Here is a 21210-nt window from a genome sequence, read left to right on the forward strand (position 1 = left end):
TCACGAACTCCTGGAGTTCACTCAGACTCACGTCCATTGAGTCAGTGGTGCCATCCAGCCATTTCATCCTCTGTCACCCCCTTCTCCTCCTGCCCCCAATCCCTCCCAGCATCAGAGTCTTTTCCAATGAGTCAACTTTTCGCATGAGGTGGCCAAAGTACTGGAGTTTCAGCTTCAGCATCATTCCCTCCAAAGAAATCCCAGGGCACAAGGTGGTTCAGTTCAGTTCAGTTCAGTCAGTCACTCGTGTCTGACTCTTTGCGACCCCATGAATTGCAGCACGCCAGTCCTCCCTGTCCATCACCAACTCCTGGAGTTCACTCAGATTCATGTCCATCAAGTCAGTGATGCCATCCAGCCATTTCATCCTCTGTCATCCCCTTCTCCTCCTGCCCCCAATCCCTCCCAGCATCAGAGTCTTTTCCAGTGAGTCAACTCTTCGCATGAGGTGGCCAAAGTACTGGAGTTTCAGCTTTAGCATCATTCCTTCCAAAAAAATCCCAGGGCTGATCTCTTTCAGAATGGACTGGTTGGATCTCCTTGCAGTCCAAGGGACTCTCGAGTCTTCTCCAACACCACAGTTCAAAAGCATCAATTCTTCAGTGCTCAGCCTTCTTCACAGTCCAACTCTCACATCCATACATGACCACAGGAAAAACCATAGCCTTGACTAGACGGACCTTAGTCAGCAAAGTAATGTCTCTGCTTTTGAATATGCTATCTAGGTTGGTCATAACTTTTCTTCCAAGGAGTAAGTGTCTTTTAATTTCATGGCTGCAGTCACCATCTGCAGTGATTTTGGAGCCCCCCAAAATAAAGTCTGACATTGTTTCCACTGTTTCCCCATCTATTTCCCATGAAGTGATGGGACTGGATGCCATGATCTTCATTTTCTGAATGTTGAGCTTTAAGCCAACTTTTTCACTCTCCTCTTTCACTTTCATCAAGAGGCTTTTTAGTTCCTCTTCATTTTCTGCCATAAGGGTGGTGTCATCTGCATATCTGAGGTTATTGATATTTCTCCCGGCAATCTTGATTCCAGCTTGTGTTTCTTCCAGTCCAGCGTTTCTCATGATGTACTCTGCATATAAGTTAAATAAGCAGGGTGACAATATACAGCCTTGACATACTCCTTTTCCTATTTGGAACCAGTCTGTTGTTCCATGTCCAGTTCTAACTGTTGCTTCCTGACCTGCATACAGATTTCTCAAGAGGCAGGTCAGGTGGTCTGGTATTCCCATCTCTTTCAGAATTTTCCACAGTTTATTGTGATCCACACAGTCAAAGGCTTTGGCATAGTTAATAAAGCATATTTTTCTCTGGAACTCTCTTGCTTTTTCCATGATCCAGCGGATGCTGGCAATTTGATCTCTGGTTCCTCTGTCTTTTCTAAAACCAGCTTGAACATCAGGAAGTTCACGGTTAACGTATTGTTGAAGCCTGGCTTGTAGAATTTTGAGCATTACTTTACTAGCATGTGAGATGAGTGCAATTGTGGGGTAGTCTGAGCATTCTTTGGCATTGCCTTTCTTTGGTATTGGAATGAAACTGACCTTTTCCAGTCCTGTGGCCACTGCTGAGTTTTCCAAATTTGCTGGCATATTGAGTGCAGCACTTTAGGGGGATCAAAAAACTCCAAGTTTGGAAATTTTGGGGAAGCTAAGTGAAATGGGGAGGATGAGACGAAACTAAGGAGAATGAGGGGGTGTGGAAGTGAGAGGAGCAGGGGGGAATAAAATGAGGGAAAGAAAAGGAGAAAGAAAGAAACCGAGAGGAGTAAAAGAGGAATGGCAGAGAAAAATCCTAAATAAGGAAATCCAGGAAAGGGAAAAAAAGGAATAAGAAAGGGGGCAAGAAAGAAAGGAAAGGGCCGAAAGGAGTAAAGAAAGAGGAAAAAAGAACATAAAAATAAATGAGAGAAAAAGGGGCAAAGGAACAGAAAAATAAATATGAAAGAAAGAATGGAAGAAGAAAGGCAAAGAGAAGCAAGGCGTGGGGGGCGGGCGTGCAGACAGAGGGAGAACTACTAACGCACTGGCATTCCGGGAAGCTGGAGCAAAGACCATCTCAGATGGGGTTCAGGGAAGACATGGGAGAGAGCAATTGAGGGGAAAGGGGGAAAGGAATGAAGGGAGAAGAAACGGACAGAAACCGAGGAGCGGTTGAGCGTGCTTCTGTGAGTTTTGTTGCAGGAGCGTGTCGGTTACCCCCGAGGCGCGCACAGCACCCTCGGACACCCAGCACTGGCCACGCGCTCTCTGCACCTCACCCCACCCCCACCCCGCTTCTCGAAGGCGGCGTCTCTCCTGTAGGGGGACCCGTCCGCGGTGGGACCAGGCACATTGGTCCGCCCGTTAAGCTCGAGACCGGGGGTGGCGCGGCGGCTCTCGGGGATTCCTGGCCCAAGATGCGCCAGAAGCACAGAGACAGCCCGAGCCGAAGCGCGGCGAGACTCACAGAAGGAAGCCGAGCGGGGCCGGGCTCCCGGGAGCGCGGCAGAAGGTGCGGGCGGCCCTGCGGGTGCTGGGGCGAGATGGGGGCGGAAGCCCGGTGGGAGCGGGGCGGGGGAGGGGGACAGTACCGTGCCGCCGGCTCCCGGGCGCGCGCGGGCGAAGCTGCGGCGGCCCCGCGTGGTCGGCCGGCCCCCCGGCGGGTCATTTGCATGCTGTCACGGCTCCGCGCTGACACCCGGGCGCGCGGCTCGCTCGCTCGCTCACTCGCGCTCGGCTTCTGCCGCCGCTCCGCCGGCGCAGCCCCGGAGAGCCTGAGAGCCGGCGAGTCCCCGAGCTGGCGAGGGAGGGAGGGAACCCGAGAGGGAGGGAGCGAGGGCGCGCCCCGGCTCTCTGTCGGCCCCGCCGCCCGCCCTTCCTGCTACCCCAGGTCCGCCCCCGGCCCCCGCTCTCACACTTGGGAAACTTGGGACGGCGCGGGGGCCGCGTGTGGCACCTCGGGGTGGGGGTGGGGGGCGGCCCTGGCCTGGAGAGGCGGAGGAGGAGGAGGGGGGCGGAGAGGAGGAGGAAGAGGAGGAAGTGAGCCCGAAGGATCCGCTCAGAGCTGTTTGTCCAGCTGTTTCTATTCGCACCCCGAGCGGCGCAGCCAGAAGGGGGCCGAGCCGACGGTGGCCGGCTTTTGACGCTCATTTCCAACTCTTCTTCTCCTCGCAGCTTGTCTGTCCCAGACACCCTGGAGTCTCCTCCGGCCGGCCCGGCGGGCGCGCACCTGCCGGCTGCCCCTGACCTCGCGGGCCAGGCGGGCCCCGAGCTGGAGAACATGGCCCAGCCCAAGTCCGACTGCCGCTCACCTGTCGGCCTCGACTGCTGCAACTGCTGCCTGGACCTGGCCCACCGGAGCGGGCTCCAGCGCGACAACGGCGGGGACAACAACAACTCGGGCAGCCCCACCGTGAGCAACTTTCGGCAGCTGCAGGAGAAGCTGGTCTTCGAGAACCTCAACACCGACAAGCTCAATAGCATAATGCGGCAGGATTCGCTAGAGCCCGTGCTGCGGGACCCCTGCTATCTGATCAACGAGGGCATCTGCAACCGCAACATTGACCAGACCATGCTTTCCATTCTGCTCTTCTTCCACAGGTAGGTGGCGGGGCCCGCGCGGGTGGGCACCTGGTCCCGGCTGCCTCGCACCTGCCTGGGCTGAATGCGCCCCTCCGGAAGGCCGAGAGGGGCACTGGAGGTTTGGGCGCCCAGGACCGCCACAACCCGACCCAGGAGGCTACCTGGATTCCTGTGTGGCTGAGGGGAGGCCTGGCAGGTGGGAGCCCTGTTTGGAAAGGTGCCTGCGGAGGCTTTCCTGGGGAAATGCTGGAGCCCAGAAGATGGACAGAGCGACAGAGCGGTAGATGCTTTGGGGATAGTCGGCGGCACTTTCTACCCAAATGCTTGCATTTCTATGGCCACTTTGGAGAGTCTGCCATGGGATGCTCTTGGGACCTGAGTTCCACGCTTATCAAAAGTCCATTTCCAAACAGGCAAACTTGGGCGGAAATTGCAAGGGCTTTTAAATTACTGAGTGGCCCTGACTGAGAATAGGGGCAAGCAAATTGTCCCAGCAGATTCAGCTGCTACTGGTGTGGGGGAGGGTGGGGAATAAGAAAAATTAGAGACCTGTGAGAATTTCTTGAAACTCTGGATAGGGGGACCCCTCCCCATCCATGATCCACCATGGATCACAGCCTTCCATTTCCAGTGATAGCTAAAAGCAGCCCCAAAGAGCATCCCAGGACAGGAGGGTGGATGAGTCCATGTCATGGCAAACCTGTTGTTGGAGTGCAGGTCAGACTTTCTAGAAATCCTGCTGAAGGGCAAGGAAGGGAGAGTGGAGGAGAAAAACACAATGGGAAGACCAAAGGTGGCTGCAGTCTTCCAGTCTGAGGCACTCTGGTAAGGGCCGGTCTTGGGCAGACAACTGCAGCAATTTTGAAGCAGGAGAGGCAACTTTAGGAAACTCAGCTGTGGGTTTGGTGTTCTTAGAGCCGTAGGAATGAGGCACTGGTGTGTGTGTGTGTGCATGCGCGTGAGGGTGGGTGGGTGGGTTTTCTTCTTCCTCAAGGTCACAGGTTATGTAAGAGAAAGAGAAATCCTCTGTGGGAGGCCTCGGTTGTAGTACAAGTTATGTGTCTAGTTCCCTGTGTGACCCTGAGCAAGTTGCTTGACCTCTCCGGTCTCTAAGCTTCCTTCTAGTTCTGAGGTTCCAAGTCATGGGCAGGTAATGTGCTCAGACAAAGTAATAAGTAATTTTGGGCTTCCACAGAGTAATTGAATAATTTGATGGTTTGTCGGTGAGACACAAATAGGAAATTTTAAAAGCCATCGAGCTAGGCAAGAGCTACCTCACTTAGTGCTCAGCCCAGGTTAGCGTCTACAGTCCCAGAAGTTCCAGGAGGGGACAAGCAAGGCTGCCAACTTCGTTAGCATTATTATAACAGGTTGTATTTGCAGGCATTTTCCATGCCATCAAAGCCCTTTCTCAGCTATTATTTCACTTTAGGCATCAATTTATCTCATTGTCTCTAAGAAACCAGGGCGAGTTTCCAGGGAATCTTCGTTTCTGGTGAAAGATTACTACAAGTGTATTCAGACCACAGCCACTGCAACCCTGCCGAGCGAAAGCCCTAACAGGTTCCTAATAGTCTGCTGAGCTTAGGGCTGTAGGTGGTGGGGGATGGGTGGCAGCAACACCTGGAAAGAGGGCTCATGGCACTTGCACTCTTTCAACTGGGAGAGAATCTGCTCCAAAATGGCCTGACGAATCATAAGAGGGGACAGTTCCTCAGCTCTGGGTCCTAGGTTGGAGGCCTGGGAGGGTCAGACCTAAGTGAGTGAGATGTGAGGCTGAAAGTCTGAAATCAAAGTGTTCACTTGCGCCACACCTTGGGAGGCTTTCTGGTGGTCTGGGTTTCTTGAAAACGGCAAGATCTCCTTTGTCACGTACTCTGTTGACACCTCTTGGTTCTTGGCAAAGCCTGGAAATGCCACCAGGTTGGGTTGGGGGCTGAGAGCTTTGGTGGAGGGAACAGGGCATATCATTGGGAAGTTGTCTCTGAGCACCCTGCCTCCCCTCCTGGGAACAGAGCAACTCAAGCCCCCACGCTGAGGAGTGACAGGTAACCACTGTGGTAACCACTTTAACAGTTCCAGAAACACAGCATTCTGTCATTTCTCTTCACAACTGGGACCTTAGAGACTGGAGATTCTGAATTTGGTTGAAAGTTTGCCTACAATGACACGCTCATTGGCAAAGTAGGAGGCCATTATTGCTGGTCATGGGATTTCTCCAAAATCTAGGCTGGACAGTCTTCTGAGGGAAAATTTCCTCTTCCTATTTCATTTATTCCCTGGTTTTCTAGCTTCATACCACAGTCATCATTGTTACTTCTATTCCATTTAATTATTTGATACTTCAGATTCCTGCCTGAGTGTCTTTTTCCTCTAACTTGTCTCCTTCATGGCTTCTGGAGAAGCGACTCTTTCTGCCTTTCCTCCTACAGCCCACTCCCCAGCCACAAGGGCTCCTATATTCTTGGGAGGAAGCGTGGGGCAGACTCTTGATTGCCATCTGGTTTCTGCTTTGACCTGTCCCTGACTCTCAGCTTAGCTCTTGGATTCCTTGGAACGCAAGAGTGTAAGCAATTTGAGGGTAGGGTGTGCTTTCCACTTACTTGGCTTTCCCTTGACTTCTAATTATACTGCCAGTACTCAGTAAAGGTTTTTCTGGGCTAGATGACTGCTTAATTGTTGGTGTGGTCCTATGTAAAGATTTTACAACTTTAATTGACTCTTGGAAAATTCTTATAAGTTTAAATCTGATTTTCTTTTCTGGTATGAACCACATGCAGTAACTCTGATAGCTTGGTAGAAGCCCTGATGAACAGTGTTGTGTATATATGTATGAATCAGTGGTAATGGGCATGTAGCTCATTGGTGTGTAAATAGTCCACCAGCCCTTCAATCTTGTGTTAGGTAACTAATAACTATAATAGATGAATAGCTAAACATCTACTGAGTGTTTACAGTGTGTGCTAAGCATTATATCTGCATAGGCTCATTTAATTTTACACCAACCCAATGAAATGGGTACTGTTATCTTCATTCTTCATTTTTTAATGAAGGAAATTAAGGCTGGAGAAAATTAAATAACTTTCTCAGTGCCTTACAATGAAGAGCAGAGCCAAGACTCCAGCTAAGATCAGGAGGACACTAAAGAATTGTCGATGAAGGAAGAATTGTTAAGCAGAGGCAAATATTAGCCCGTAAACTAATCAAATGGTTAAAATGTCCTAATTAGGTCAGCTGACCAACCATCCCAGGACTTTCCACCAACACAGGACTTTCAGTGCTCAAACAGGGACAGTCCCAAGGAAACTGGGATGATTGGTCAATCTATTATTAGGGGGCTATTGGCACCCCACTCCAGTACTCTTGCCTGGAAAATCCCTTGGATGGAGGAGCCTGGTGGGCTGCAGTCCATGGGGTCGGTAAGAGTCAGACACGACTGAGCAACTTCACTTTAGTTTTCACTTTCATGCATTGGAGAAGGAAATGGCAACCCACTCCAGTATTCTTGCCTGGAGAATCCCAGGGATGGGGAAGCCTGGTGGGCTGCCGTCTATGGGGTTGCACAGAGTCGGACACGACTGAAGTGACTTAGCATACTGTATTATTTGTTGAAAATGCTTCTAAAACTGGAAAACCTAAGAGGCAGATAGATTATGCTGGGCAAAGAGCTAATTTTTTTCAATTGAAATGCAGCCTATTAAAAACTTTGCGAAGTTTAAATTTGAGGGGCTTTAATTCTCTGATCTGGGCTTCTATGGTGGCTCATTGGTAAAGAATTCACCTGCCAATGCAGGAGACACGGGTTCATTTCCTGGGTCAGGAAGATCCCCTGGAGAAGGAAGTGGTAACCCACTCCAGTATTCTTGCCTGGAGAATCCCATGGACAGAGGAGCCTGGCAGGCTACAGTCCATGAGGTCACAAAAGAGTTGGACATAACTTAATGACTAAACAACAACAAAGTCTCTGATCAGTAAAGTATAGCAAGCTGAAAGGGGAGCTTTTGCCATATTCTGTTGTTGTCATTGTTGTAATTTCAAATTTATTTCTAAGATTTTACCCAAAACTACTTAATCAGCTCTATTCTTCAGCTCCCCAGCACCCCAGCCAGTGTGATTTGAGCTACTTTGAATCTGAGTTCTCTTGCAGCTCTGAGAGCCCTTGGACTCTACCTTTAAGCTTCTGCGCCGGCAACAATTGGTCCCCACTTAGATGCTCAGAAAATAATAATAGCAAGATTTCTAGTTGTTTTACGGGTGTTAATTCTTTTAACCTTCCCTATTGATGTGATATATAGTAGTAAAGGGAAGATGTGGATTCAGAGATCAGGCTTCCAAGAAAAACTTGCATAAAAATTATTTGTGCTTCTCTGAGTCTTCAAAGTAATGATTTCATAAATGTATATTCCTGAACCTGATTTCTGAGGACATAGAGGATTTAGGGGGCAAAACTCTCCCACCTACCTGCTGTAGAGCTTAATTTTATACTCTAAGATCAGTTTTCTGTCCTTGCCATCTAAAGTTCCTATTCCATAGTGCAGCAGTATTTGGGTCACACCACAAGAAATTCTGATTTAGAGGTTGCAACCGTTTGTCAACTAATTTTGCCATTTGATTTTGAGGACGGTGTACTTTGCTGCGAAAAGGTTTTACGTTTCTGTGTGCTTACGTCTGTTATTTTTTGCTTTTGTGAGTTTTGCTTTTGGTATCAAGCTCTGAAAGTCCTTTCCTAGGCCAGGGTAATTTAAAATAACTTTTCCCTGAGTGCCTAGTGGTCTGACAAAGAATAGGCACCTTGAATTAAGAGACATCTCTGTTAAAAACACAAATGCATTTGCAGACGTGACATTCATGGTTTGTATACCTCATGAGAGCCCTGATGTGTTAGAAATTGTCTTTTTGCTGAGACACAGATGTGAATTCCATGTGCTCAGAGGCTTTGGGTGGTGAGTGACCCTACTCTACCAGCAACTACTATATATACTACATATGTGAGTGTATGTTATATATGTATATAAAGAATATGTATACATTAGGTATATGTGTATATACAATAACATATTTATAAGATAAAATTTGTCATTCTAATCATTTTTAAGTGTGCAAGTCAGTGGTATTAAGTATATTCACAATGGTGCAGTCAGCAATATTACCCATTCCAGAACTTTGGCACCATCTCAAATAGAAACTCTGTATCTATTTAGTACCTTCCCTGGTGGCTCAGGTGGTAAAGAATCTGCCTGTAATGCAGGAGACCCGAGTTTGATCCCTGGGTCCAGAAGATCCCCTGGAGAAGGAAATGGCTACCCACTCCAGTATTCTTGCCTGGAGAATTCCATGGACAGAGGAGCCTGGTGGGCTACAGTCCATGAGGTCACAAAGAGTCAGACATGACTAAATGACCAACTCTTCATTTAATTAAGCAGTAATTCCCTGTTCTCCTCTCCCTCCAGTCCTTGGTAACCTCTGTTCTTCTATCTCAGGAATTTGCCTGTTTGAGTTATTTTGTATGAGTCAAATTATACAAAATGTGGCCTTTTGTATAGCTTCATTCACGTGAGGTAATGTTGTCAAGGTCTATCCATTTATCAGCACTTGCTTCCTGTTTATGAGTGAATGACATTCCTTTGATGGATACACCACATTTTGTGTCATCCAGTTCATCTGTTCACAAACTCGGGTTCTTTCCACCTGCTTGATCTGGTGAAGTATGCTGCTTTGGACAGTTGTGTCCAGGTATCTTTTTCAGCTCCTTCTTTCAAGTCTTTTGGGTCTCTACCTAGGAGTGGAGTTGCCCAGAACCTACTTTTCAACCCAATTTTGTAGTCCTTTTCTCATAGTCAATTCATTCAAGTATAGTAATGCCCATGAAAGGAACAAATGTCTATTTCTTTGGGGAGAAGGCCTCCCTCCCCGAGTCAGCTGCTAGTGCTAGTGATTACAATGAAAGAAAGCTAAGAAGTTTAACCAAATGATACAAGTTTTATGAGGGAAATGATGTGCTTTCAGGATGCTCATGAATTGGGGACTGGAAAACGTTTGAGTGTGTCTCTTTCATGAATGGGTAGGATCTACCCAGGTTTGCTACCCAAGATTTCCTTTTTAAAAGAGTAACACGTACATGTTTTACTCACCATTGACCACTTTGTGTGAACTTGTGTATCAGAACTTCTTTTGGGGGTGACAGCTCATTGGGCATAGGGTTCTATGGGAATGAAACCTATGAAAGCCAAGTTTGGAGAAGAGAAGTAGAGAGATGGGGCCAGAGTCCTTGGAAGGCCTGCTGCAATGTGGGGCTCTGGGCAGCACGGAGCTCGAGAGGTCTGGATGGAAGATTCGTGCTCTTCAAGAAAAGTGACAAGAACAGAACACAAATTCCACCTCCTCCTCCTCCTCAGTCTTGCCAGGAATGGGCCCATGTGAGCCCACACCTCAGAAAATAACTCTTTCCACGGTGACCTTATTTTCCCTCCTTGCCTGAAGAGAAGGTTAACTGCTTATATTTGCACTTCCAGATAAACTAACAAGCTCTCAATTCCAGGTAGAGCTTTGGCTCCTTTCCATAACAGGTCCTGAAGGCCAGGAAGTGTGGGTAAATGGAGATGGATGTGTCTGGCCGAGGCTGCCAGGGTCTCTGGGTCCCCTGGGTGGTGGAGCCCAGCAGAGCACTTGCCTGTGCCTGTGGGCTGGCTGAGAGGAATAAGGTCAGCCATGTCCTTACCTTGGTGGTAGCCATTGCACCGTGTTTGCTCATCACAATTATGCTCTTACCTGAACTTTCTCCTCTTACGTAAGGGATCCCTCAAGATATCCACAGAGCCATAATCTGCCATGACTGGCTGGGTTTACATAACAAATTGGTTGGTGTCATGCAGTAGTCTCACTAGCCCTAGAGAAGCCAGTGTGCTGAGTGGGCCTGAAGCTTGGGCCCATTTGATGGGGCACTCTGTGCTCAGTGCACTCAAGGGAGAGCATTCCGTGACCGCAGGGGTCAAAAAAGACCAAATTTCTCTTTTAGGTGAAGAAGGCAATAATGGCCCAGAACATGTTGCGCTGTCCCATTGCCTGCAATAATGGGACAAGGGTTAGAGCTTTGCTTGGGGCCACGGGTTTGGCAGAGCAGGACCCTGTGGACTAATGGGATCTCTGTGAAGGCTGAAGGCTAGATCTCGGCCTCAAAGCAGGTTTGATGAGGAGTCAGAGTGGGGAAATGGCTTATGGAAGCCACCACGTACCCATGCCAAAATCCAGCTTAGCCAAGAAGTCAGAGTGGGGATAAGATGGGAGGAGTCTAGAAAATAAGCTTTTTCAAATGCTAATCTGGGCAGGAGGGAGTCTTTTCATGGGGCAAAGCTAATTCACTTGTACCTTCTACCTGGAAATCTCTGCCCCAAAGTGGCTGTTGCCCTATGGGAAACAGTTTGTGAGGTGTGAGATCCCAGCCAGCACGAAGACTGACTGGGAGGTTTCCCATTGTGCAGCACTAGCCTGAGGGGAAACCAGAGCCCTAAGCTGCTTGGTCAGTGATGCCCCAGGCATGCAATCAGCCTTCCTCCCCTGGGAACCACTTTCCTCAAATAGGCCCAGCCTGAAATCAGGCCCCTGCCTGTGGACAAAGCCCCAAAGGGACCTTCCCCATCCTTCCTAGAAGGAAGAATTTACTCACGAAACAGCCTTGGGTATTCAGCCTACTTCCTCTTGTCTTCTCTTCAGGGGAGATGGAGAGCAGCTGCTCACAGCTCAGGGTCTGGCCGGGATTCCCACTCCGAGCTTTGTAGGCCAGCGATTGGCTATAGCTATCCCTGAGGAAGAAGGGGGTGAGAAGTGAGAGGAAAGGAAGTGGTTCCAGCAGCTCCTTCCTGGCTTACCCCCCCTCCCCACACACACAAACACACACCTCCCTTTTAGCCTCACTCCCAGGCTAGGCTGGGCCTGGGCCAGCCTGAGGTCCCTGACTCATATCTCTCGTAGTGCCTTATGTAACAGAGCCAGGTTACTGAGGCATCAAGCTTCTGCTTGCTCAGTGGCAGGCTTCCCTGGGGCCAGGCATTCAGAAGCCTGCTGGGGGTCTAAGTAGAGCTCACTACACTTCCAAAGGAAAAGCCTCCCCTGCCTAGTGTCAGGCCAAGAGTCTGCTCAGAGGCAAGTGCCAGGCGGTGAAGGTGATTCCTCCCTGAGGGCCCCCCACTCTGCAGCACATGTAGGCAGGTAGGTGAGCTGCTATGGACTTAAGCATGGTTTGGGGTGTTCTTGAGGGTTGGCATCTCCTGCTGTCACCTGATGGTGCAGTGCTGAAGTCAGCCTGGTGCATTGGGGGTGGGGGTGCGGAACAGGTGTCAGAAGTTCTTCCTTTCATGTCTGCTTGTTGCGTCAGGTACTGTTCTGGGGACTTTAGGGAGATGGGTTTAGAGGAAGCTGGGAGGCCCAATCCATTCTTCACAAAGTCTCAAAGTCTCCAGGCTGGCCTGAATTCACAGTGATACCTAGGTCACTTCCTGCTGCTGCTGCTAAGTCGCTTCAGTCATGTCCGACTCTGTGCGACCCCATAGATGGCAGCCCACCAGTCTCCCCCATCCATGGGGTTTTCTAGGCAAGAACACTGGAGTAGGCTGCCATTTCCTTCTCTAATGCATGAAAATGGAAAGTGAAAGGTGATAGTGAAGTCGCTCACTCGTGTCTGACTCTTAGTGACCCCATGGACTGCAAGGCTCCTCCGTCCATGGGATTTTCCAGGCAAGAGTACTGGAGTGGGGTGCCATTGCCTTCTCTGAGTTCACTTCCTAGCCTTTTCAGAAAATGGCATTACTGGTTTGGTGCAACTGAGCCCCCAGTGAAATGGGACTTGCTAAATTCTATGACATATTTCTCTAATAAACTCACATGAATATCTACAACACAGAATAGCCCCATCAATCTAATAGTCCACTGGCTCAAAGTTTATGTCGAAACCAATAGGTCCTCTTCTCTTTCCTTGTCTCCACCCAGCCTGTCACACTGTGTTGTCAGTGGGTAAATGGCTCACAGGCCGAGTGTCATGGGGGACTCTGCCTTCCTGTCCAAGGAAAGGAAGAAGAAACAGGGAGATAAAGTCAAAAGGTAGCATGGGAATTACTGACAGGTGTGATTTGTATGCAAATCTCAGACAAGCCCAGAACCACCATCTCATGGCTCAGGAGAGCTGGGCTCCCCAAATTCCCTGAATCCAGTGACAGTTGGGGGTGGGAACTGAGGCAGAGGTGTAGGATTCCCCTTTCTTGAGGCCCCTCCCAGGCCTCCAGCCCCTCACTTCTCTCTATCCCTCACCCTTTCAGTTCATAGTCAGTTGCACTAAAAAAAGAAAAAGAAACAAAAAGGAATAAGATAAACCTGGCCCAGTCCTAATGCACTAAACTCTGCTTCCCCAGGTGCACATGGAACTGAACCACGGCAGGGCCTCATTAGACCTTGTACTGAGCGGCCAAGCACTTCAATTAATCAATCCATCATTTATCGACCATAGGTCTGCTATTTACCCAGCACCTACTGCAGAGTTATTGAATGCCTGCCCTGTTAGGCACAGTAGAGGGGTAGAGGAGGGAGGGGGCAGGACCAAAGCGGTTGCAGCAGAGCCCCCAGCCACTGCAGGCTAGGCTGGGGCTTCTGCTTCTTGAGGAAAAGGGCTCAAGTTTACTGTTTCTTGATCTGCAAGCCCAAAACTTCAGTTCAGTTCAGTTCAGTTCAGTTCAGTTCAGTAGTTCAGTCGTGTCCGACTCTGCGACCCCATGAATCGCAGCACACCAGGCCTCCCTGTCCGTCACCAACTTCCGGACTTCACTCAGACTCACGTCTATCGACTCAGTGATGCCATCCAGCCGTCTCATCCTCTGTCATCCCCTTCTCCTCCTGCCCCCAATCCCTCCCAGCATCAGAGTCTTTTCCAGTGAGTCAACTCTTCACGTGAGGTGGCCAAAGTACTGGAGTTTCAGCTTTAGCATCATTCCCTCCAAAGAAGTCCCAGGGCTGATCTCCTTCAGAATGGATTGGTTGGATCTCCTTGCAGTCCAAGGGACTCTCAAGAGTCTTCTCCAACACCACAGTTCAAAAGCATCAATTCTTCGGCGCTTAGCCTTCTTCACAGTCCAACTCTCACATCCATACATGACTACTGGAAAAACCATAGCCTTGACTAGATGGACCTTAGTTGGCAAAGTAATGTCTCTGCTTTTGAATATGCTATCTAGGTTGGTCATAACTTTTCTTCCAAGGAGTAAGTGTCTTTTAATTTCATGGCTGCAGTCACCACCTGCAGTGATTTTGGAGCCCCCCAAAATAAAGTCTGACACTGTTTCCACTGTTTCCCCATCTATTTCCCATGAAGTGATGGGACTAGATGCCATGATCTTCATTTTCTGAATGTTGAGCTTTAAGCCAACTTTTCCACTCTCCTCTTTCACTTTCATCAAGAGGGTTTTTAGTTCCTCTTCATTTTCTGCCATAAGTGTGGTGTCATCTGCATATCTGAGGTTATTGATATTTCTCCCGGCAATCTTGATTCCAGCTTGTGTTTCTTCCAGTCCGGCGTTTCTCATGATGTACTCTGCATAGAAGTTAAATAAGCAGGGTGACAATATACAGCCTTGATGCACTCCTTTTCCTATTTGGAACCAGTCTGTTGTTCCATGTCCAGTTCTAACTGTTGCTTCCTGACCTGCATATAGGTTTCTCAGGAGGCAGGTCAGGTGGTCTGGTATTCCCATCTCTTTCAGAATTCTGCACAGTTGATTGTGATCCACACAGTCAAAGGCTTTGGCATAGTCAATAAAGCAGAAGTAGATGTTTTTCTGGAACTCTCTTGCTTTTTCCATGATCCAGCAGATGTTGGCAATTTGATCTGTGGTTCCTCTGCCTTTTCTAAAACCAGCTTGAACATCAGGAAGTTCACGGTTCATGTAATGCTGAAGCCTGGCTTGGAGAATTTTGAGCATTACTTTACTAGCATGTGAGATGAGTGCAATTGTGCGGTAGTTGGAGCACTCTTTGGTATTGCCTTTCTTTGGTATTGGAATGAAAACTGACCTTTTCCAGTCCTGTGGCCACTGCTGAGTTTTCCAAATTTGGTGGCATATTGAGTGCAGCACTTTCATAGCATCATCTTTCAGGATTTGAAACAGCTCCCCTGGAATTCATCACCTCCACTAGCTTTGTTCGTAGAGATGCTTTCTAAGGCCCACTTGACTTCACATTCCAGGATGTCTGGCTCTAGATGAGTGATCACACCACTGTGATTATCTGGGTCGTGAAGATCTTTTTTGTACAGTTCTTCTGTGTATTCTTGCCACCTCTTCTTAATATCTTCTGCTTCTGTTAGATCCATACCATTTCTGTCCTTTATTGAGCCCATCTTTGCATGAAATGTTCCCTTGGTATCTCTAATTTTCTGGAAGAGATCTCTAGTCTTTCCCATTCTGTTGTTTTCCTCTATTTCTTTGCATTGATTACTGAAGAAGGCTTTCTTATCTCTTCTTGCTATTCTTTGGAACTCTGCATTCGGATGCTTTTATCTTTCCTTTTCTCCTTTGCTTTTCACTTCTCTTCTTTTCACAGCTATTTGTAAGGCCTCCCCACACAGCCATTTTGCTGTGCCAAAGCAAACTAGGAAGGGAGAGTCTGTTTATGACAGCAGCTTCCAGCAGGGCCTTAAAGAATGGCCAGTGGGAAGAGCTGTGAGGCCATCTGGTTGGGAGGGGAGAGGGGGACCTTGCCTGTCCAGCAAGTGTCATGGGTCAGAAGGAGCTGGCTGGGGTGGGGACAGCGAGGAACACTTTCCATGTATGAGAGGCCTTCTCTGGCCCTCCTCTTGTGGCCCCTCTCTGAGTTGGAGCAAGCCTCCCCTCAGGGACCTAGCTAGTCTTGGGTAGGTGGAGGCCTTCAGGGCCCAAGAGCAGAAAGGCACCCTTCAAGGATGCTTGCAGAAAGTCCATCAGAACCAGGAAGGCTAAGCGTGGGCATGCAGTTGACAATGGGTACCAGAGGAGTCTGTGGGTATGGCTTCACATCTGTGCATCTCTGGCCTCGGTCTCCACCAGGCCCCTTCTGAGGCGGATAACAGAACCAGGATCATGTCAAGGCGCTGCCCTGAGAATACATATGTAGTGTGGTAGTGTTAGTTGCTCAGTCGTGCCTGACTCTTTGCGACTGCATGGACTTAGCCCACTAGGCTCCTCTGTCCATGGGATTCTCCAGGCAAGAACACTGCAGTGGGTTGCCATTTCCCTCTCCAGGGGATCTTCCCAACTTAGGGATTGAACCCAGGTCTCCTGCATTTCAGTCAGATTCTTTACTAGCTAAGCTATCAGGGAAGCCCACGAATACACACACACACACACACACACACACACACACACACACACACACACACCATTCACCCAAATCTCTCTGGAAAAAAAGTTCCTGGTGGCCCCACAGGGTGTCATTTTAGCCTTATTTGTATCCATACCTTGGTCAAACCCTTCCTTCCCAGATGCCATATAAATGTAGGTCCTGCGGTTGGGCTGAGGAAGGAGGGAAGTCTCAAGCTGACAGGAAAGGAAAGGGAGCTGGAGTAGCAAAAAGGAAGCAGCCTTGGGTCATCTGGGGAAGCAGATTGCTGCTTATGGTCAGCACCTTGCTTTCTGGGGCCCTTGCACCAAGCTAATGTCCTGGGCATGCATGCCCACACCCTTTCCCATCAGTGCTCTGGAAAATTCACATTTAGGTTCATGAGCAGATTCAGTCAACAACAAATATTTCTCTCATGCCTTCCATGTGACAGGCTCACTGTTCAGTTCAGTCGCTCAGTCGTGTCCGACTCCTTGTGACCCCATGAATCGCAGCACGCCAGGCCTCCCTGTCCATCACCAACTCCCGGAGTTTACTCAGACTCATGTCCATCGAGTCAGTGATGCCATCCAGCCATCTCATCCTCTGTCGTCCCCTTCTCCTCCTGCCCCCAATCCCTCCAAGCATCAGGGTCTTTTCCAACAAGTCAGCTCTTTGCATGAGATGGCCAAAGTACTGGAGTTTCAGCTTCAGCATCAGTCCTTCCAATGAACACCCAGGACTGATCTCCTTTAGGATGGACTGGTTGGATCTCCTTGCAGTCCAAGGGACTCCATAGAGTCTTCTCCAACACCACAGTTCAAAAGCATCAGTTCTTCGGCGCTCAGCTTTCTTCACAGTCCAGCTCTCACATCCATACATGACCACTGTTAAGCACTGGGGATAGAGTGGGGAACTCACAGAAAGCATGGCCCCAGCCATCATGGAATAGTAGAGTAAAGAGACGAGCATTAACCTAAATAACCACACTAATGAATCCATAATTACAAAGAAGTACCAAGAGGGAAAAGGAATAAGCTCCTCCCTGAGAGTGTAACAAAGTATCAGACAAGGCTTCCTGAGGAAGTGATATTGAGCTAAAGAAATGAATCTCTATGGCTGAAATTCTAATCATCAGACCCAAGCCGAAGGAGATATGTTTAGACAGAGGCTTTCTCAGAAACCCCTGAAGTCATGCCATAGCTACTCACACTCTTGGAAATATTTCTAGGCTATGAGTGGCCAGCAGGTCCAAAAGGGGAGGTCTGACAACATTCTGACAGGAGGAAGAGATGGGGGTTGAAGCCCACAGGGCAGCCAGTACTTAATGTCATCTTTCACTAAAAATAGTCCATGACGGTATGGAAATGCGTAAAGGCTGGCCCTGGGGACCAGTGATAAAGCCTATGGTGGAGGAAAATTTGTTTTTGTAAATTATTTACTGTAAAGAAGAAAAGAACCACAGAGGGTCATCAGGGTTTTTATTTTCCCTTTGCTTCTAAGCTGTGAATGCTTCTCATTGTACAGTGGCCATGGGGCACAAAGCTTCAGGCTGCATTTGTTTCTGGGGCCCCAGGGTTAAATTTTCTGGGGTGCAAATGTCAGATAATTTGTCCAGGCTGGAAAACAGTCTGAATGCAGAAGGGAAGAGAAGCTTGCTTAGCCAACGAGCTAATGCCTGGGACTTGAGGGAGCTGTGGGGCCAAACTAAAGAGCCAAGATGATTGATTGAAGAGGAGCATAAGAATGGGCCAGATGGTGGTCAAAGAGAGGTTGATCTTCAAATATAAGAAAGTCACAACTCAGAGATGGTGACTAGCTATTTCCAAACCACACTAGAGACAGAACGAGAGGAAATAGGCCTCTACTGTAGCATGAAGAACTGTGATTAGATAACAGAAAGAACTTCCTGACTACCAGCAAGCAGAGAAGCTAGACAGAGTTACCAAGGGATGTTACATAAAATATAAACACGGGGAAGGTGGTGACTAGCAATAAAGAACTGAATAAAAGTATGAGAGGGCTGGTAATAAGGATCATGGACAGAAGGGGTCAGACAGGTGGGGAAAGCAAAGGCATCAGATGCAGGTGCTTATAAGGAAAAGAAAAGTGCATGTGTGAGAGATGAATGTTCTTAGGAAAATACTTTCGTAATAGAAACACGTATGATATTTCCATTGGAAATGGAAGTGAAGTGAAGTGAAAGTCGCTCAGTCATGTCTGACTCTTTGTGACCCCACGGACTATACAGTCCATAGAATTCTCCAGGCCAGAATACTGGAGTGGGTAGTCTTTCCCTTCTCCAGGGGCTCTTCCCAACCTAGGAATCAAACCCAGGTCTCCCACAGTTGCAGGCGGCTTCCTTACCAGCTGAGCCACAAGGGAAGCCCAAGAATACTGGAGTGGGTAGCCTATCCCTTCTCCAGGGGATCTTCCCAACCCAGGAATTTAACTGGGGTCTCCTGCATTGCAGGCAGATTCTTTACTAGCTCTTCTAGGACTGGAATCATGTGGGGGAACGGACTAAGGAGCTATTAATTCCCCTGTGAATCTTTCAGCTTTCTTATCTCCTAGGCAGATTAGCTTCAGTGGGACATCCATCCTAATGGTCTAACAATTTTGGGGGGCATTCAGTGTGGGAAGTCATTGGAATAAGACTGCACACCCCAGGTGCTTGGGGACGAGGAGGATTTCTCCTTCCACACACATGTGAAAATCAGACACGGGGAGAAAGTGGCAGCCAACAAGCCAGGAAGGATCCCCGTGGCAGGAAATTTACAATCTAGTAGTGGAGACAGACATCAAATAATAATTACACAAATAGCCATATCATTACAATTGATCATAATGAAGAAAAGGTGCAGGAAGCTGTGAGAACACAGGCTGAGGGGTGTTCTAATCCTTCCCACAGGATTAGAAAATTCACAAAAACAAAAGTTACCTTGTTAAAACCTTGGGCATTGTATCATTTATGTCCCTCTGTGAGGGATTCTTGCCCCAAATCAGTAGCAAGAAAAGTTAAAATGAACCCAGTCACTGCTAATACCCTAAGGTGTGGATTTTGAAGTTACTCTGGCTCACTGGGGGCCTCAGATAGAAGCAAACCCCCAAAGAAATTTTCTCATTGCCAAGATCAAGCAACCATGATTTAGGCAGAGTGATTCTCTAAGGGCCCTAATGGCCTATCAGCTGAAAATCAAGATCAGAAAGACTTTGAAGAGCTCTTCACCTGCCAGATGAACAGGGTGAATGTCAGTGAAGAGAATAAAGAACTAATGCACTGAAAATTATACTCGAAACTAGCCCCCCGAAATGACTATGTCTCCAAAATGTCTTCAGCTACCTATTCAGATGTGGGTGGCTTTGCTGGTATATTCTAGTATTAACTGCAAGGTATGTCCAGAGCTTTTGAATGCTGGGGAGCCAGGATCCTAGAGAGTCAGGGCCCCACTCTGTTTTTCCCAGGTTCTCTCCCAGTAGGGTGGGAGGTGCTTGCCTTTGTGGGGAGCTGGGGTGGCCTTCTTCACCTCAAAAGACCCTGGAGCAGCCACTGAGGAGTAGAGAAGGGCCTGACAGATGATGTGACGTTAGCAAGTGACTTCTCGACCTCTGTCGCCTCATTTAGAAAATGGCGGAAGTAAAAAAAGAAAAAGAAAATGGTGGAAGTGTCGTTGAGGGGTGGGGGTTAAGTGAGAGGACGTTCCAGAACAAAACCTTTTGGGACATGCCTTATCTCCCTCTCTCACCAGTCCCCTCACAGACCCCTCCCCTTGCTCCGTCAATCACACAACCTGTCCTGCCCAAAGCCAGCTAACACCCGCAGCCCAGTCTGGCAAGCTTTATCTCTGTCCAGGCTTGCTCTCTGAACCTTCTTCATTCACACTCAGGTGTAAATGACTGACAAGGCTTCTCGTTTTCCTTCTGTTTGCGGGGGACAAACTGCTGGGAGCTTTGACATTTTTACCAGAGATTGAAACCTGAAGAGGCATGAGGGCACCCTACTGGCACTGCTGGCAAGTGGAGAAGGATTTCAGAGGGCAGTGGAACTGGGGACTGCATCTTCAAGACCTTGAACTTCCATCTACCCAGTGTTTGGGGCTGGCACCTTCTGCCTTCACTTGCATCTTAGCCAGAGACACAGAGGCTCAGATCTGGTAGGGTTTCTACCAGAGGGCAGTCATTCAGTCTGACCCTCACCCTTTACAAATGAGGAAACTGAGGCCCAGAGATGGGTGGGTGCCTGTCACAAGCCAAACGGCCATTAGTAACCAGCTGAAAAGAGAAATCATGTCTCCTGATTCAATGGTCTTATGACTTCTCATCTCTAGATGGCTGTGCATATCCCATCCCAGTAGGTACACAGCATCTCCATGCCAAGAGACCAGCTTTGGGTCTCCCTGATGCCCAAAATGGTGGTTTTTTATTTGATTTTATTTAATGGAATTGACCAGTGGTTTGGGTGTTATGGAGTCCCAGCCCTGGAATTCTGCTTCTGTTCAGACTGGGGCTGCACGCCACAGCCACAGTCATGCAAGGGGGACAGAAAGGCTTGCTGTTCGGGTTGCAAAAGAAATAAGTTGCTGAAACATTGGTCTTTTTGAAAGTTCCAACCACAGGGGCTGGCTGGCAGAGCCACTGTCTGGGCTCCCCTGGAGGATCCGGCCCTCCCCTTCAGTCTGGGAGTTAGTTTAGGAAGCTGGCCCGGCCTCAGCAGAAGATCTGGAGGGCAGCACTTGCCCCAGGAGCTCCAGCCTTCCCTCGGAGCCTGGGAGCCCCCGAAGGCACTCAGGGCCAGGAACTTCCTCCCGCCTCCACAACTGAGCCAGCCCAGGCTGGCCCCGAGGCTCCCTGAGCACTTTTTCTTCTGAGCCTGGGCAAGAGTTTCCAGTTGATCCCGCCCTAGCCCGGCAGCTATAGAGGGAGAGCTAGAGTATGAGAGGGAGGTACAGAGAGAGAGGAACCAACCCCAGCCAGGCAATCAAGATTTCCCTGGGCAACAGTGACAATGAAGGGGGAAAGCCTGGAGGAGCCTCAGCTCATGGAAGAGCCCCAGTTGGTAGAGGACCCCGAATTCATGGAGGAGGCACAGTTCCTGGAGGAGCTACAGCTTGAGATTGTAGAAAGTGGGTCAGATTTGGATCCAGAAGATCTGGGTTCGAGTCCCGACTTTGCCACCAATCTGATGCTTGAGCTTGAGTAAGTAACTCCCTGCCCTTCTGTGGGCTGCTTTCCCTACTTACAAAATGAGAGAGGGGAGAGAGAGAATGGGTTGATTGACCCTCTTCCAATTCAGATATTCTGAAAG

At 48.8% G+C, this 21210-nt stretch overlaps 1 protein-coding gene across 3 annotated transcripts in view; it reads left to right on the forward strand.

Annotated features, from left to right (window-relative positions):
• Positions 1–2307: 2307 nt before the first annotated feature.
• The window catches only part of TSC22D3 (TSC22 domain family member 3), a 68008-nt gene continuing 49105 nt past the window's right edge, over positions 2308–21210 (forward strand). Inside the window, exons 1-2 of one of the 3 annotated variants that reach the window (XM_070292151.1) lie at positions 2308–2502; positions 3165–3590. In XM_070292151.1, the coding sequence (XP_070148252.1) occupies positions 2408–2502; positions 3165–3590 (521 nt within the window). In that variant the 5' untranslated portion in view covers positions 2308–2407. Of the gene's footprint in view, positions 2503–2552; positions 2881–3164; positions 3591–21210 lie in introns of those variants that run through there. The other 2 variants (XM_070292149.1, XM_070292148.1) reach the window with 2 other exon arrangements.

This window comes from Ovis canadensis, chromosome X (genome assembly GCF_042477335.2).
Source record: "Ovis canadensis isolate MfBH-ARS-UI-01 breed Bighorn chromosome X, ARS-UI_OviCan_v2, whole genome shotgun sequence".
Lineage (NCBI taxonomy): Eukaryota > Metazoa > Chordata > Mammalia > Artiodactyla > Bovidae > Ovis > Ovis canadensis.